A 17,418-nucleotide genomic window follows, 5' to 3' on the forward strand; every position below is an offset into this window, starting at 1 on the left:
GTGAAACTAATATGTATGAAAGGTTTAAAATGACCACAGAAGAATGGTGCAGTTGCACACCCTACATTCATGCATTGTTTTTTCAGTTAACATATCTTGTTCAGTTTTTTAAATGGGGCATTGATTTCTTTGGGTGAGGTCTGCAACACATTGTTCCAGTGAGCGTGACTCATTACCTGTGTCAGTATTTAAATATCTTCCACAACTGCATTTAAGTGGAAGGACAGGAGAGAGGCTCTTTAAGTCGCATAGACGTTCACGCAACCATACTGTTCAACTGAGAGGTCCTGTGGGTGAGTCTTTTTTGTTTTTGCAGAGAAAGGTGACATAATATCTCTTCTGAAGTTAATTTTTAAAATTTATAAACCTAATTTAACAATTAATGCAAACATAAAATGACATTTTTGGTGAATTTATGTTGTAAATGAAAATGTATTTAAAATCATTATTATTTCATGCACCTCTTGAAAACTTATTGTGATAATGCACACATTTATTTATATTCCTAAATGCAAACAACTTCCTTTACAGTTTTTAAGGTCCCTCGTTATCTGCAATCATGATCAAATTGGTAACGTATGACTTTGTATTATAGTTACATTTTTTTTCTATATATATTTACATGTTCTGTATATACAGTATGCCATATTCTGTAACCCTTTTTTATTTTATATTGTCTCTAATAGATAAGTGTTGTCATTGTTGCAGGATTGTTCATTGGTAGGTTCATCTCAATATCAGCAATGGTCAAGATCATTATGTACAATTCTGAATACTCTACAATCAGAATTATACACAGTCACAGTATATAACATGTCTCCAATTACCTTTACCAGAAAGCAACCAGCAGAAACTCGCCAGCCTCCTTCCAGCGAAGCCAGGTTAGAGATTATTTTCATTGCCAATCCTGACATTTAAAGTAAAGACTAAATCATTCAGTGGTTCACTTTGTATAGAAAGCTCTGACACCCATTGTTTGTTTTTTTTTAAATTCCATTCAGGATGGCCCTGCTACTATCCCACCCACATTCGTAAGCAGATTACACCTTTTGTTTATACATTGTATCTGTCCTGGACAAATCACGTGCAATTACAGAGAGATTTAAAACGTCTTGTTGTTAATTAATTTATGTCAATTTAAATACCTTGCTCCAGAATGCTGGACAGACTGGTTTGACCGAGATGACCCCACTGGAACCGGAGACTGGGAAGCCCTAAACAATCTTCGCAATGAGAACCCAGGAAAGATCTGCCCTAAACCAGTAGATATTGAGGCCCAAACTCTAACTGGACTCAGTGTGGCTGCAACAGGGGATGTGATTTATAAGTAAGTACTGTATGAGTGTGAATAATTTGAATGTTTTTGACGCAATGACTCATATTGCATTCTCCTGAATGTGTTGCATTGTACCTGGTGAGACCTAACATATTTCCACATTCTATTCTGTCTATTGATCAGCCATTGTACTTGCTAACCAATGAGCATTGGGAAATAGCAGCACAGCTGATTCGACTGTTATCAGGCCATTAAATAGGTGTTATCCGTCGCCATAAGCACCATAGATGTGGGTCAATAGGGGCCTACTACGTTGTAAAATTCAAACATGAAAGCAACACGTTCTAACATGTTGGAAAACTGAATGAAACATTACATTTTGAACACAAACAAAAAGGTTTCTTTAGATTTAGGCAACAAAACCAATTAGTTAAGTTTAAGGGAAAACATTGTGTTTTGGCTTAAAATAATTAAATGGTAAATGGACTTGCATTTATATAGCGCTTTTCTAGTCTTCCGACCACTCAAAGCTCTTTACCCTACATGTCAGCATTCACCCATTCACACACACATTCATAAACTGATGGCAGAGGCTGCTATACAAGGTGCCAACTTTGCCCATCAGGATCTAATCTAAATACTCATTCACACACCGATGGCTATGCCTTCAGGAGCAATTTGGGGTTAAGTGTCTTGCTCAAGGACACATCGACATGTGACCCGGAGCAGCCGGGGTTCGAACACCCGACCTTCTGATTGGTGGACGACCTGGTGAAAGCGAAACCTTACGCTTGTGAGCACAAAGATAACTACACATTGTTGTCTTCACACGGGATGCAAACCCTGGCGTTCTGGGTTAAAACCCTCTGTTTTGTGTCCCGTCCATCGCCCCCGACAACCACCCCATATGGAGTTTCACGCTGTCTATACTACAGCGCCTGACTTCCGCTTCTGCTCCTGTCATAAGTACTGCGGTCACTAGAGGTCGTTATTGTGTTCTTTTATACCTTCTTTCGGCGATCTACCATGTAAATAGATGATAAAAACCTACTAGTGGGCGTAGAAGGCCCCTGTTGACCCACATCTATAGAGCTTATAGCGATTGATAACACATATTTAATAGCCTGACAACAGTCTGATCAGCTGCCAAAGCAATGTATCTTAAAAATTGTTAAATATAGAAGATCTCTTTAAGTGGACCATTAGATTATTTTTAGTAAGTGTCACTCTGTGTCTATTTTTTCAGAAGTGACACATATGCAGGATTCATCTGCAGAAACGAGGACCAAACCAAGACGAAGATGTGTAGCGATTATCGCGTTCGTTTCAGCTGCCATCCCCCTTTCTGTGGTGGAGGAGGTACTGTATGAGCACATTCATATGGTGTTAAGCTGATAATGCGGAGTGGATTTCCCCTTCTCTTTCATTGTTTGTGTGCATAAGCGTTCATTTAGAATGGTGCATTGGCTCTGCAGTTTCCCCACCAGTCATCCTCTCTCTCTCTTTTATTGCTCCTTGCAGTGTGCTGGACCAAGTGGTATGACCGGGACGATCCCAGTGGAACAGGAGACTGGGAGCTTTTGAGTAACCTGAGGACAGAAAACCCAGGACAAATCTGTGCAACACCTCTGTACATTCAGGCTGTTACCACTGACACAATGACGCCAGCCATCGCCACAGGGGAGATCCTCCATATGTAAGTTGCCTCCTAGGGAAATATTTTAAATGTTTGCTAATTTTACTACCAACATCCCAAAAATAAATCAATACTTCACACTCAACATTAAAACCTCTTTCCCAAACTTTCCAAATCATCAAGCTGTACTGCCTGGAGCTACCGCTTAAACAGTGAATAGAAACTTTGTAGATGCACATTTACATTAGATGAGATGAAATTTTAATGAGCCCCACGAGGAAACTGGGTAATAGGCACATAATGACTGAAGGTTTTAGCTGAGCCTTACTTTATTCTTTTGCTAACAGCTTTGTTTGAGAAAACAGAGTCTTTGTGGTCTGAGGAGTAAGAAACGTGAATAACCCAATTTATTGGTATTTCTTATTATTATTTTCTTATATTTTCATTGGATATTTAAAAGCTGAAAAGAAGTCGCACCTGGCATCAAGAAAAAAATGAGAATAGAGATGGGGATAAAGAGATTTAATTTGTATTTGACCAACTATATCATGTTTTTTAATCACAGATAAACACTAATTTGTGGTTTTATCAATGTACCCCATTAAAAGAAGTTCTTGTTTGCTTTCAATGTGATCTCCTCTGCTTTATATAATATCATACTGATTCACTAACTGCTTGGAATCATTTTTCAGCCTCAATCCAACTCAGGGATTTGTTTGCCGCAATATGGACCAGAAATCTGGCACGTGCCGTGACTACAAAGTTCGGTTTGGGTGCCCGTGCTAGGATTAAGCCCTGACGCCACAACAAACACTGACACGGATAAGAAGAGACAACATTCACAGTTTTATCATTTGTTTTGGTCTGATTTTTCTTTCCTGTTATATTGTACTTCTTAGGCATTTTTCACAGCAGATATTTTGACTTGTAGGAAAAGCAAAGATGTTGCTAGTAACATTAACGATGGTTCTGTTCTATTCAAGTGTCCCAGCGAGCCTTCATTTGTGATACCAGGACCCTGAAGCCTATGTGCAGCTCAATGGAATCCAGCCATAGTTGATTGTATTATTAACATCTGTGCTTTTACCATGCCAACATGTCTTCTGTGGAAAAAATACCTATCATGTGCTTTATCAGTCTATCTTTTCTCTTTTTTTCTAGTGATTATGAAATCATTATCTTGTATTGTAGGAAATTAATCAACAGTAAATAGCAATAAAACTGCTTATAAACTGCAAATCCCTTTTGTCATTAAGTTTTACTCATAACAACTCTGCCCAGCTTATTAGGATCATACTAATGAGCTCACACGCTTACATGAACTCATGATTTGGTGTGTTTTCAAGAGATGGTGGGAACCAATATGATATATAGACAGCAGGAGGTGCTGGATAGCATATCAACAGCAATGTGGGAAAGTAAAAAAAAAACATACAGTATGTCAGTGAATCTGAATTTCATATCAACATACATGCGTGCACCACAAACTGTATATAAGAAGTGGATGTAGTCACCATGATGTCACCCATTGGTTTGTGGACTGCTGTATTGAAGCCTCGAGTTTGGCCAGAGACAGTTCAGAAAGGAGATGTGCAAAGGGAGTCAGTTTCCTGTATGTGTGTCACATGGGATTCTCCACTGCCCCGTCCTTTGAAGAGACGAGCAGCATGTCCTGAGTCTATTAACTCCAATGGGAGAAATGAACGTGTATACAGATTATGACAGATTCTTTTGCCCCGTAGTCACCAAAGTAAATATTGGACCCATTTTTCACAACATTCCGACACCAGCAACACACTCTCGTGAGAATTGGCAACTAATGTCCACTAACGCCCTAGCTAACTCATTTTCATAATGCCAAATAGGGCTATTAGCTGTGTAAATATCTAATGTCAGCAAAAAAAAAATACAAATACATAATGCAAATATAACCTTGGCACATTGTGTGGAGTTTGCATGTTCTCCCCGTGTTTGCGCAGGTTTTCTCCAGGTTCTCTGGCTTCCTCCCACAGTCCAAAGACAACAGGTTAGGTTAATTGTTGAATCTAAATTGCCCTGTAGGTGTGAATGTGAGCGTGAATGGTTCTCTGTCTCTATGTGTCAGCCATGTGAGAGTCTGGCGACCTGTCCAGGGCGTACCCCACCTTCGCTCAGCCCCCCCGCGACCCTGAATATAGGATAAGCGGTTACAGATAATGGATGGATGGAAATATAACCCAATCTGCTTTCAGCCATCCATGCAACGTTCACAACACTTCCAAACGAGGTGGAGGGATGAGGGGCGGGGGGATGGGGAGAGGGAGGCGAACACGCTATGACCAGGTCAATACAGGTTTCAGTACAGGTTTAGTGTCTTCACTAACTCTCTCTCTCTTCTCTCTGACCTTAATCACGCCTCTGTCATGTTTCCCTCAAAGTCAAATACTGCTGATGTGAGCCTCCACCTACACAAGTTCTCCTGGATGTACACACATACGAGCGCAGACACATATACACAGCGAGGGGAGCATTGAGATACAAGGTGATTCCTTCTACACCAACACCGTCAACATTTCCTCAAGAGATAAGCACTTGCGATAGGTGCCGAAAAAGGAACGGTGCAGTGCATCATACAGAATGTGAAATGAGGGGAGGAAACTTTTTCCGCTGTCTGCTGTGGGAAAACCTTGTGTTCTTTGGGTGTTTTTGCTAATGCTTGCATGCTTGCACGGCATCAATATTTCTGCCCTTTTGGTGGCATTTAGCTGTGAGTATGCATGTCTGTCCTCCAGTGTTGCAGTGGAGAAAAGAAAAGACAAAGAAGAAGAGGAGGGACGGAGTAAACTGGATGCAATCTGGGGAACGTCCCCTCTGCACTTTTTTTATGATAAAAATGAAGAGGAGCGGTAAAATGAAATCTGCACTGAACTGAAGTGCAACAGAAGTGCTGAAGTTCAGAGCATTATGGTGTTCCATTCTCCTCCATTAATCTCCCAATATTCCATGGCTGTGAAGGCCTATTTATAGACCAGGGGATGATTAAGTGGTGAAGCACTGTGCCACACAGGGAACCAAGCTCATTTTCTTTTTTCTCGTCCTCTCTCTTCCTTACTCATTCTCTACCTACTTCTCTTTCTTCCCCTCCCTCGGCGACTTTATCTTCCTTCTCGCTATCTTCTCGCTCTTTCTCTCCGTCCTCCTCTTTTTCATACAGTATATTATATTCCTTCACATAGTTTTAGTTGCCTTGCAGTGAAATTATGTTAGACTCAAGGGGGTATGGATAAGTCCTTCAATTCCATTTTTTCCCCCTGTTAAGCATGTGACAAAAGGGTTTATGGAAGTGTTAATTGTTATGAGGCCACACGAGGAAGAGTGACAGCCTTAACAAGCGAGGCTAAAACCCCATCCAGCATGTTTTCACAGCTAAGTCAAGCTGGATCAAGACTGAAGGATGTCCATTAGGTGGGAAATGCAGCAGGGAAAATATGCACAGAGAGATCCTACTTATACCTATTGCAAGGTGTCCTTGAGTGGAAGTAGAGCAGTGCGCAGGGAAAAAAGGGTTAAGCTCATTTTCATGTGTAAGACGTGATTAATGGGGGAGAGGGAAGGAGGAGAAGGAGAGGAGAGGAGATGAGAGGAGAGGACTGACCTCGCCGAGCTCAAGACCGGCCTTGTTTTATCACCTCCAGAACAGTGGGGGCATAAATGAGATCAAACCCTTCTTTATGTTTCCACACGGACGCTCTATCTGCTGGTCTCCGTCCAGAGTTTTCCCTGGGTTTTTACACAGGCTTAGGTGGCAACATTTTACTGCAGGGTGGATTTTGTACAGGGCTTACTGTAGATGCTGAGGACCTCATTCTAACAAGTATTTGTCTATTAAAACCACTCCAAGGATTTGTGCAAGGAAGCCACTGAAAGTAATTCAGAAGACTTTTGAATATGTTAAAATTACCATTTTGTCTGTCAGAAAAAAGCAGGTGTCTGCGTATAATTGTGAGTTGGATGCTTAGAATTTCATACTGAGAGTTTATGCAACCGTTTCTCTATCTTATGCAATGAATTTGATTGTTTCGTAGGAGCAAAAGAGACGTCCGTCTTTCTGTCTATTCAAGTTTTGCATTGAAAGTAGCTAAACGTATTGTGACATCTCATATGTCTTTAATCTCTCAGAGTTCTTTGCAACCATTAACAACCGGGTGCTTGACAGATTCGTCACACTATTTAGTATTTCTGTTTATCTGTCCAATATATTTCTGTACCACTGCAGTCTTGGCAACTCATGAAAACACTTGAGCTGTAGACGGCACAGTCCATGTACCTTGAGTTATTTTTAATAAATCCCTAACCAGGCACTTTGATAATTCTCAAATCCATGCGTCAAATGCCATTTAATATAAAGACACGAATTTATCACATTTATGACGGTATAAATTTGATTCATGCTGAATTACGTGTAAATGAATAGCTCCATAACCTCACATCGCTACACTCTGTGGGTAGTGAAACAGCAACTTTAAATCCCTCTTACCAAAGCAATATGAGCCTGGAAAGCTATTAGAGCATGACTCCTTCGAGATGAACAAGACAAAAGCATTATGCCTGTACCTTTCCGGAAGGTGAGAACAATACCGGGCTATTTTCACTCTGACAAGCCATATTAGTCGTGCCAGCTTTTGCCTGGCGGCAACTCCTGCGTGATAGCTGTCTGGGACATTTTGTTTCCAGTCACAGTAGCTGATCCCTTGATTGAAAACATTGAATGCTGAGAGGGTGTTATCCCTGTTTGGAGTTTCTGATCCTGGATGTCTGAGGCAACTGCTGGGCCCTTTCATCCCCTTCTGCAACAGTTGATCCCTGGATCTTTGTGGAAACAGAGTGGATTGTATTACTGAGATGGAAGCATAAAAAGGTCGACAAGACTTTTTTAGGTGTGTAACTGTTTTCATGCATCAATTAAATTTTCAGTAGGGAGAACGTTTTTGGCATCATTGGGCAAAAATTCCATAATAACCTTTCAGCATATTGTAATTTGAGTGTTCAGAGAGAAAACTAGAATTCTGCACCTCATCACGGCTCTGTTTTCAGGCTTTAAAAAATCTGTGACAGGAGACTTTGGCCAATCACAGGTCATTTCAGAGAGAGAGAGCGTTCCTATTTAGCGTTCCTATTGGTTGTGCTCTGGCTGAAGGGCGGTGCTTGATATTTCCTCAACATCGCTGCCGGGTCACACATTTTCTCATTTTACAGTACATTACAAGATGTTTCTGAAAACATTTTAGGCGACAAATAGACATTACAGTAACAGAATATTGATTCATATTTGATCAACGCTGCCTAGTTTGACTGTTTGATTGGAGTTTGCGAGTGGTTGACAGCTGCTCATAGACGGCAGATTCTGATTGGATGTTTTCCTCCGGTCTGTGAAATCTTGCAGATCCCATAAGGAGCATCGGAGGACACCGGAGGACACAGAGGAACATGATTTTTTTTCCAGATTACCTGCCCCATGCACTACTGTCAGCAAATAGTGACCGTTTTATAAAAATAACTTTTTTTTAATCATATTTGCTCCATTTCTACCCTCTGCAGCATTGTGTCAACACAGGTCTATGTTTATATAACATGCTGATGTGTTGGTGGCATTCACATTTACAGGATGTCTCTTTTCTCAGTGGTCTGTAAAATGGTGAGAATTAGATCAGGCCTTAATGAGTCACTAATAGGCATCAAGAGAGCCCATTAACAAAGCCCCAGATGTATGAAAATCACCCGAGCGTGTCCGCTCTTTGTTTACACTTCCATGTCTTGCTCCGGAAAGGCCCTCCTCCTCTCGCTTTTGTTCGTGGACACCAACGATGGAGATGTCTTTGCAGAAAGAAAAGTTTATTGGAGGCTTTTCCTGTATCAGAATGTAAAGCCTCTCTTATTCTCTACTCTGTTTCTCTGCAGGCAGACCCTTGGCACCGACTAGTCCGATGGGGAAAGTCACTTTTTGCAAGCATTGCCAAGATTTCTATTTGATGGCCAAACTATGTAGGCAGACGGATGCATCTGTCCACATTCTGTCTATTCCTCTCTTCCAAACTTTCTCTCTTGGGTCTCTATCAGTCTCTCTTTCTCTCTCTCTCTCCCTCTCTCTCTTATACACACACATGCGCACACACACACACACACAGTGGGCTGTTTCCTCATCGTTCACACTGAGAAATGCCCTGTAAGGACGTCCTTATCCTGCAAACCAGACTCTGCTGGATGCTCTGTAATAACAACTCCAGCCGTCCACCATCCAATCAGCCGGGCTCTCTGCTGTGTGTGTGTGTGTGTGTGTGTGTGTAGTGTGTGTGTGTGCGTTGTTGTGGGTGTGTGTCTGTGAATATGTATGATTTCTTTCCTAAGATCTGAAACCACAAAGAACAGAAAGCATTTATTTTCCCGACAAGAACAAAGACGTAAACAACTCACACAAAATAAAGAAGAGAAAAAAAAGAAAGATATTTATTTATTTCGACTTATTTGTGTTGTTATGTTTAGGGGTTCTTATTAGAAAATCTCAGCATCTTATATTTCTCTCATAAATAATGCTGTTGACATTCAGACATAACTATTCTGAGAGCCATAAATAAAATGGAAATTTATAATAAATGAGTGCTTGGAACATGACAGGACAGACGGAAGTGGATTATGCTGCTGGAGAAGTTTGAGAAGTTTCTATGGACAGTGTGACTTTTTTAACAACAGGAAACTGGGTCAGTTTTGCAATCCAATGTGAAATGTTGTGAATCCAAAGTGACTACAGCTGCCACAAACTTTTCAGACCCACCTCACAAGCCTATGTGTTTTAGACTCAAAATGTAGGGTTTTGATGGAGTATTCCTTTGTGGTGGCGTTTAAAGAAGCCAGATACAGATATGGGTTAATAAAGTCACCAAGAATCATCATTTTTAATTGTTGAATACAAAGTCTTTGCTTTTATTTTGAACTTTTGTGAAAATGGATATGGGTCTTTTAGGGCTATGAAGCATAATCCTTCATTGGTAGCCTTGTTCATTCTTGTCTGAAATTGCGATGCTATCTTTAACTCAAACTAATTAGAAATTATGGATCCAGAGAGTGAAGTAGATTTAATTTAAGATATATAGTGTAAGTCAAATCAGAACAGGAGCCAATTTTAAGGCCCCACTATGCTCTATGCACCCACACCTGTGCGGCTAATAACGGTAACGATGGCTCAGTTCCATTAAGTGTCCCAGTAAGCCATGACAACGCACCAGCATGCACGATACCTGATAATCTCAATGTAATGCAATTTATCTTAACGATTATTTTCATTGTTGATTAATCTGTTGATTATTTTCTGGATTAATTGATTAGTTTGTTTGGTTTATGGTAAAAAAAAAAATGTCGATCAGTGTTTCCCAAAGCCCAAGATGACGTCCTCAAATGTCTTGTTTTGTCCACAACTCAAAGATGTTCAGTTTACTGTCATAGAGGAGTAAAGAAACCATAATCACATTTAAGAAGCTGGAATCAGAGAATTTGGGCCTTTTTTTCCTTTAAAAAAAATCTCAAACCGATTAATTTAATAGTTGACAACTAATTGAATGTCTGAAAAGAAAAGGTCAATATTGGCATCATTACAGATCTTATTGTCCAGACAATCACCAGTATTGATTTTTTTTATCATTAGGATACACTGCAATACAGATGCACTGGACTACACCACAATAAACAATTTACAAATGATAACAAAATCAATGCATGACTCAAAACGTGGCACTTCATGGAAACAATGTCACACAATCATTTAAAATACCTCCACATTGTGCTAAATTACTGTTATTACTGTAATCAAGTTGTTTGTAAAAACATGCTGACAATTGTCCCGCCTACAAGTCACCTGATTGGACAGGCTCTCGAGTCAGCCAATCAGTGAACAGCTTTCGTTTTCCTGCTTTTTCAAAACATCCAGCAGTAAGAACTCTGGAGCTAACTTCGCTACAATGAGGACGTCACAATAAGTAGCAAATTGCGGAAGTACTCCTGATTGCCAATGTCAGGTAAGCTATAGCTTTATACTGTGGGTGCATTTGCTGAACCAAGAGAGTTTCCCCCTGTTATATATTGAAGCTGTGTTTTCTGTTGTGATGCCTTTTTTGACTGCAGAAAGTGAAGTGCTTTGTACGAATATCAACTTACATGGAATAGTTGTGTAATTAATGTTAGTCAATATACACATGTTTTTTTTAAAATTCATTTTTATTTGGAGACAAGAGTGTTTCCATTTTATATATATATATATATAATTCAATATTCAATATACACATGTTGTATGGTAGTGCAGTGCTTTTTAGATAATGCTACAATATAGTGGGACTCATTTAGGGCTGCCCCTTCTTAGTCGACTAATCGGTCCTTTTGATCTTAGCTTACTAAGGTTTCTTTAATTGATTAGTTGTTTTTTTAAACTTGTGAGTATATTTCTGGTAAACACAATTGTTGGTGCTTTTATGTGATTTTTTGTGGAGAAACTCAGTTTTACAGATCTGTCTATTAAATCAACTAATCAATTAGTCGACAAAATCGTATGAGTGTTAGTCGACTAAGAATTTCTTTGGTCGAGGACAGCCCTAGTTGTATTAAAGTCTATTAGGGCTGCAACTAAACATTACTTTCATTGTTGATTAACCTGTCAATTATTTTCTTGATTAATCGATTAGTTGTTTGGTCTATAAAATAGTGAAAAATGTTGACCAATGTTTCCCAAAGCCCAAGATGACGTCCTCAAATGTCTTGTTTTGTCCACAACTCAAAGATATTCAGTTTACTGTTATAGAGAGGAGTAAAGAAACCAGAATATATTCACATTTAAGAAGCTGGAATCAGACACTTTCTCCTTTTTTTTCTTAAAAATGTACTCTAATCAATTATCAAAATAGTTGCAGGTTAATTTAGTAGTTGACAACTAACCAATAATCGTTGCTGCTCTAAAGTAGTTGTCAGCTAACTGGTCGGCTAGAATGAAAGGAGCTCATTTTACATTTCATTTACATTTCCAAATGGAAATAGCGCTATGTGATCCTATTTATTTAATCATGTATTTGTGTTAGTCGACTTTGGTCGAGGATAGCCCTAGCCTTTTTAACTTCTGTAGAGCTGAAGCATGGTAATTTAGTCACTACAGTAATGATAAAGGACTACTGTATAGTACTACCACAGAAGTTAAGTGACAATGGTGATTTGTTCATAACCATGATGGCACATGACTTTAGAGCTGGTAGTTTCCTTTACCATCATGCTACTGACCATACTGTATTTCCGTGCCATGTTTTGAAAGAAACACCATGGTAGACAGAAGTTACAGATGGTTGTCAACAGTGTGCGGCTCCAGAAGTAAGTCTGCCTGACTGCAGTTGCTGGAGGGGGGGATTTGCGGGCATCCGTCAGCACTAACTGGAAGTGACAGTGTGCAGAGAGGTCCTAATTACTGTCTCACTTGACTAATTGTCGTCTCTGAAGAATGTATTCCCACTGAGGTCCCTGGGATCTCATTGACAGCACTTCTCAAGACATATATGGCAGGCCAGTGCTGACTTGCGGCATGCTGTTATGTTCAAAGGCATTTTCTGAAGCAAAGCCACAAGTGGGAAATGTAAATATGTTGAACTCAAAACTGTGATGATTACAGGCTCAAGAGAGGCGCGCATGGTGTGCTCCATTTGCAAGGACGAATGCTGTTTTATAGTAGCAGGGAAAAAGAGCAGGTTTTGAATGTGTGAGTGCAAAAGGAGTAAGTGTGTTTTTTTTTTGTAGGGCCCTTCTTCAACTTGCCAAAAATGTTAAGACATCCTTAGCTACAGTCATCCTGACATAATGGGCTGATGAAGTGAGACCATTGTTGGCTTTCTGGAGCCAAGCATGTTAGAATAAACTTGTAGCATTCAGAATAATGCTGTCGAGATGAGCCTTTAGTACAGGGCGACTGAATTGAATGAATGTCTTCTCTTTCAGGGTCTTACCATTCAAAGTGCATCAGCTTCTCGTTTCCATGGTTTCCCCTCCCTGTGCCAATGCTATCTTTCCACCAGTCTGCCTGCGCGAGAGAGTGAACGAGGGCGGGAGAGAGCGAGAGAAACAGAGAGAGAGAGAATGACAGAAGGCTTTTAGCAGTGGTTATCTCTCCTTTGCATAAAGTCCCCTTTGCATTACCCAGTGCATGAATGGCGTCTGAATAAACACACCAGCCAGCTCATGTGGAAGCCTCCCTGGGTTACAAGCAAGTGGGTGTGTATAAAGTAATCTAATTTGTGGTCTCCTTTAAAAAGCGACACGGTTTGATCACGGATGAAAAAAAAGGAGTAGATCTCCCAAATGGTATTTTCCTATTAGTCACAAGGAGCAGGAGTCATTTTAACATCATAATGAGGCCATTCCCATCACCTCCTCTTTTCTAACTGGTTTACACACGCAGTTATGTTATGCTGACTGGCTTACTGGGGAGTTTAAAGTGTGTTAAACTAAACTGCAAACAGAAAATGAACTCGGGAGACTTAAAGGGGAGCATAACTGATTCGTTCGTCCTTAAATGCCCTACGCTGAGGCACAGACAAAACTGTTTAGATTCATATTAGAAGATTAAATCAGGATCATTTGTGGCAGCCTTAATTCTATTCCGTAAATTAAATCTTCGGTGCATTGACTGTGAGGGCACCTAAGGGCTTTTTCTTAGTGTAATACCTCAGTGTTTGGCCAGAGGGCGCTGTGACTTTAAGACCAACGATTGATGTCTTCTCACTCTGAGCTCAATAAGTATTCCTTTCATGCTGTGTGAAGCTCTGCTGACTTATACGGGAACCCTGTTTTTTTCCATAATTATGCTAATAGTCCAGATGGTGGCATGATGAGTGCCATTCTCTTTGATATTCTCACACATTGCTGTGGTGCAGACCCACGCAAACTGACACGCGTTCAAAGTTGGTGTTCACACCACCTACTTGATCCCATGTAATTACTCTGTGTTTCCTTTTTAGCTGATATGCAAGGGCCCTCTTCACTATTAAATGCTTTTTTTATTTGTGAATTGGTTGGATTTGACAGATCCGGTAGTGGAGTAGCACCAGGTGTCAGTATTCTTTGCTTATCCACACATTTACTTTTTAATATCACTATAAGATGCAACAGCAATGCAATACTTCAAAGACATATTTAGTGACATCAGGGGAGATACATATACCATAAAGTATCTATTTAAATACATGAATATGGTTTTATTTTTGGAGTACACACACTCATACACACACAGGCCAGCCATTCAGCCACACAATGACGGTGTTCATCCAGGCTTTGGACTCTGGTGGTGCCGATCAAAGACCTCCTTTCACATCCCCCGTTGGGATTAAATGGCCCCTCCACCCTGTTGGGGCGGGGGTGCACACCACTGTACCTACAGCTCCAGCTGATGCACTGGCCCGTGCATGAAGAGCTGCTCATTGGGCTGATAAGGTGCATGTAGTGTTAAATCGATAGCGTGTATAGACCCACACAAGAGCTGCAGATATCCATCTTCTTGGTGCCTCACATCCTATAGGATATATCAGCCTCGTTTGAACCTCAAATCAGATAGAAACAAACGCAATCTCCAGTCTTTCCCCCGTGAAATGTATGACCAGAGCCTTTGTGTGTATGCCACACACACACACACACACACACATACATCCACACCGGAGGATGGCTCACACTCGAGAAATAGTCTGTTGCTGGAAGGCTTTCAAGTCTAAAGTGGAGTTATTTGCATAGGTTAAATATTCGCGCCTTTCAGAAGGCTTCTGTCGATATTACGCATTCTGCCAATTTTAATTCCTTTCATCCCACTCCTCCCACATTTCTGGAAAAGATGGTGGAAATTGTTGAAAAGGTTGTTTGCTTGAAATCCCGTTAAGTTGTGAATGACAGAGCAGCACGCAAAGTGGGCCTATATAACACAACCAAAATGATATCCTGCAGGCATGAGATCATCACATCGCTATACTGTGTGCAGAGGTTGGCCAGGTTGTTGTGTGCAGTGCAGTGTGGTTATTTCTGTATTTGCCTGTATACAGGAAAGTGCCTCTAGAATTAGCCAAAGCTTAATCATTGCTGGCTATTTTCTGTTTGCTGTGTCTCCGTCCAAGGTGCTGAATAGAGATCCTGCACTAACAAACAAGCACAAAAAAATATAGAAATATGTTGTTAACTAAAGAGGTTGCAGTTGCCCCCTTATCACACTTCATTACAAGATGATCAAAAGTTTATTTGAAACATCTGAGAGATGCTTTGCTTTTGCAAATGGATCCGTATTTTGTGGTATTTATTCGGATGGATTTGCAAGTGGTTCACACTGAAGTTACTGTTGCTGTGCACACTCACAAGATTGCATCCTCGACGCGCAAGTTTTGGGGGTAACAGAGAAACTAAGTTTCACACTCCTCCTCCTCCTCCTCCTCCTCCTCCTCCTCCTTTCTTTTTATTCCTCTCTGTCTCCTGTCCTTTATCAATCTCCCCCTCTCTACATCCCCCATCCTCCCTCTTTTTTCATTTCTTTCTATCTGTATATGCATACAGGAACGTGCCTCTAGAATTAGCCAAAGCTTAATCATTATTGCTGGCTGTTTGAAAGCTTTCTGTTTGCTGTGTCTCTGTCCATGATGCTGAATAGAGATCTTGCACTAACAAACAAGCAAAAAAAAATATAGAAATATGTTGTTAACCAGAGGTTGCAGTTATCACACTTCATTACAAGATGATCATAAGTTTATTTGAAACATCTGACAGATGCTTTGCTTTTTGTAAATGGATCTTTGCGGTATTTATTCAGATGGATTTGCAAGTGGTTCACACTGAAGTTACTGTTGCTGTGCACACTCAAAAGATTGCATCTTGTAAGTTTTGGGGGTAACAGAGAAACTAAGTTTCCTCCTCCTCCTCCCTTTTTATTCCTCTCTGTCTCCTCTCCTTTATCCACCCCTCTCTCTCTCTCTACATCCCCATCCTCCCTCTTTTTTCATTTCTTTCTATCTGTATATGCATCTCCCTTCTCTCTCTCTCTCTTTCCCTCACTGACTCTCTCTCTCTGTTTGCTGTGTCTCTGTCCATGGTGCTGAATTAGAGATCCTGCGCTAACAGACAAGCAACAAAAAAAATATAGAACTATGTTGTTAACTGTAGAGGTTGCAGTTATCACACTTCATTACAAGATGATCACAAGTTTAATTTAAACATCTGACAGATGCTTTGCTTTTTGCAAATGGACCTTTGTGGTATTTATTCGGATGGATTGCAAGTTACTGTTCGCACTCAAAAGATTGCATCCTCGACTGGCAAGTTTTGGGGGTAACTAAGTTTCCTCCTCCTCCTCCTCCTCTTCCTCCTCCTCCCTTTTTATTCCTCTCTGTCTCCTCTCCTTTATCCACCCCCCCCCTCTCTCTCTACATCCCCCATCCTCCCTCTTTTTTTCATTTCTTTCTATCTGTATATGCATCTCCCTTCTCTCTCTCTCTCTCTCCCTCATTGACTCTCTCTCTCTCTCTCTCTCTCTCTCCCTCTCTCTGCTGCGCGTTCACAACACTAACCTTGGCTCGACGTCAGAGCCTGTGCAGCAGTGCAGTATAATGGGAGCGCAAGCTACCCAGAGCGCCTCATAGGGGGCTGTATATCGCTGCCGTGTATCCTATGCTTGCTTGGCTCTCGCTCTCTCTCTCTCTCTCTCTCTCCAACCAACCCATCTCCACTACATCTATACCTTCTACCTTATTATTACAGCCCATGCTTGGGCTCCCCCCCTCCCCACTGGATCCGGACCCTTCGACATGGATGTCCCGCCGTCCCTCGACCCGGAGGATTGTTGTTTCTTGGCGCAGTGAAGGAGAAGGAGGAGAAGGAGAAGAAGGGGAAGGGGAAAAAAAGGAATCATGCCGGGACTGCTAATGGATCTAGGGAAAGCGCAAGTGACCATGCCGTGATCTTGCGCATCCAGGGCCGCCCGTCACCCTGCCTTGCCCAACGAGCGTAGAAGAAATCACGGGAGGGGGGAATCGAACCCGCGCACCGGAGGAGGGGGATTTAAAAACCACTGTGCATTTTTTTCCTCCAAAACAACATGAAGATTACCTCCCATCATCTGATGATAAGCAGTCTCGTTTTCAGGTCCAACCTCAGGCTGATCCCGCTTCTGCTGCTGTTTCTTGGTTACTCTCGCGGGATGCCACACGTTTTAAGATTCGGTAAGAATCCCATGTTTGTTTATTATAATGATAATAATACGGTGTCATCATCTCTAACGGTGTCTGATCACTGACTGTCGGCAGTGAATGAATACAATCACGGGATGCAGAAGCAGATGTGTTGAGACATTTTGTCCCACTCTTATGCCTTGTTTTTAGTTGGCAATTGTTGATGAATAGTTTACATTATAATCACATAATAATAGTATTTTTTAAAGCTTTTTACTGAGTGCATCACACCATCAGTGATGAATAATGTTGTC

At 41.0% G+C, this 17,418-nt stretch overlaps 2 protein-coding genes across 4 annotated transcripts in view; both read left to right on the forward strand.

Annotated features, from left to right (window-relative positions):
* Positions 1-125: 125 nt before the first annotated feature.
* Positions 126-4,151, forward strand: LOC119476638. The gene is made up of 9 exons (XM_037750055.1): positions 126-293; positions 532-571; positions 687-720; positions 837-881; positions 1,002-1,031; positions 1,156-1,327; positions 2,523-2,635; positions 2,798-2,972; positions 3,605-4,151. Exons 2-9 carry the CDS (start codon positions 560-562, stop codon positions 3,696-3,698), a joined length of 675 nt encoding a protein of 224 aa, XP_037605983.1. The 5' UTR covers positions 126-293; positions 532-559; the 3' UTR covers positions 3,699-4,151.
* A 6,562-nt stretch (positions 4,152-10,713) lies between these two features.
* Positions 10,714-17,418, forward strand: part of LOC119476606 (glutamate receptor ionotropic, kainate 2-like) — a 70,829-nt gene continuing 64,124 nt past the window's right edge. For 2 of the 3 annotated variants that reach the window (XM_037750006.1, XM_037750007.1), the window contains exon 1: positions 16,507-17,155. In XM_037750006.1, the coding sequence (XP_037605934.1) occupies positions 17,032-17,155 (124 nt within the window). In that variant the 5' untranslated portion in view covers positions 16,507-17,031. Of the gene's footprint in view, positions 10,958-16,506; positions 17,156-17,418 lie in introns of those variants that run through there. The other variant, XM_037750008.1, reaches the window with a different exon arrangement.

Source organism: Sebastes umbrosus, chromosome 18 (assembly GCF_015220745.1).
Source record: "Sebastes umbrosus isolate fSebUmb1 chromosome 18, fSebUmb1.pri, whole genome shotgun sequence".
Classification (NCBI taxonomy): Eukaryota; Metazoa; Chordata; class Actinopteri; order Perciformes; family Sebastidae; genus Sebastes; species Sebastes umbrosus.

What these genes read in the sequence shown, in the direction of transcription:
- LOC119476638 (XM_037750055.1), top strand. An exon ending in CCTCCTTCCAGCGAAGCCAG is followed by an intron (nt 882 to 1,001) that starts GTTAGAGATTAT and finishes AATTCCATTCAG; the next exon opens with GATGGCCCTGCTACTATCCC. An exon ending in ACAGGGGAGATCCTCCATAT is followed by an intron (nt 2,973 to 3,604) that starts GTAAGTTGCCTC and finishes ATCATTTTTCAG; the next exon opens with CCTCAATCCAACTCAGGGAT.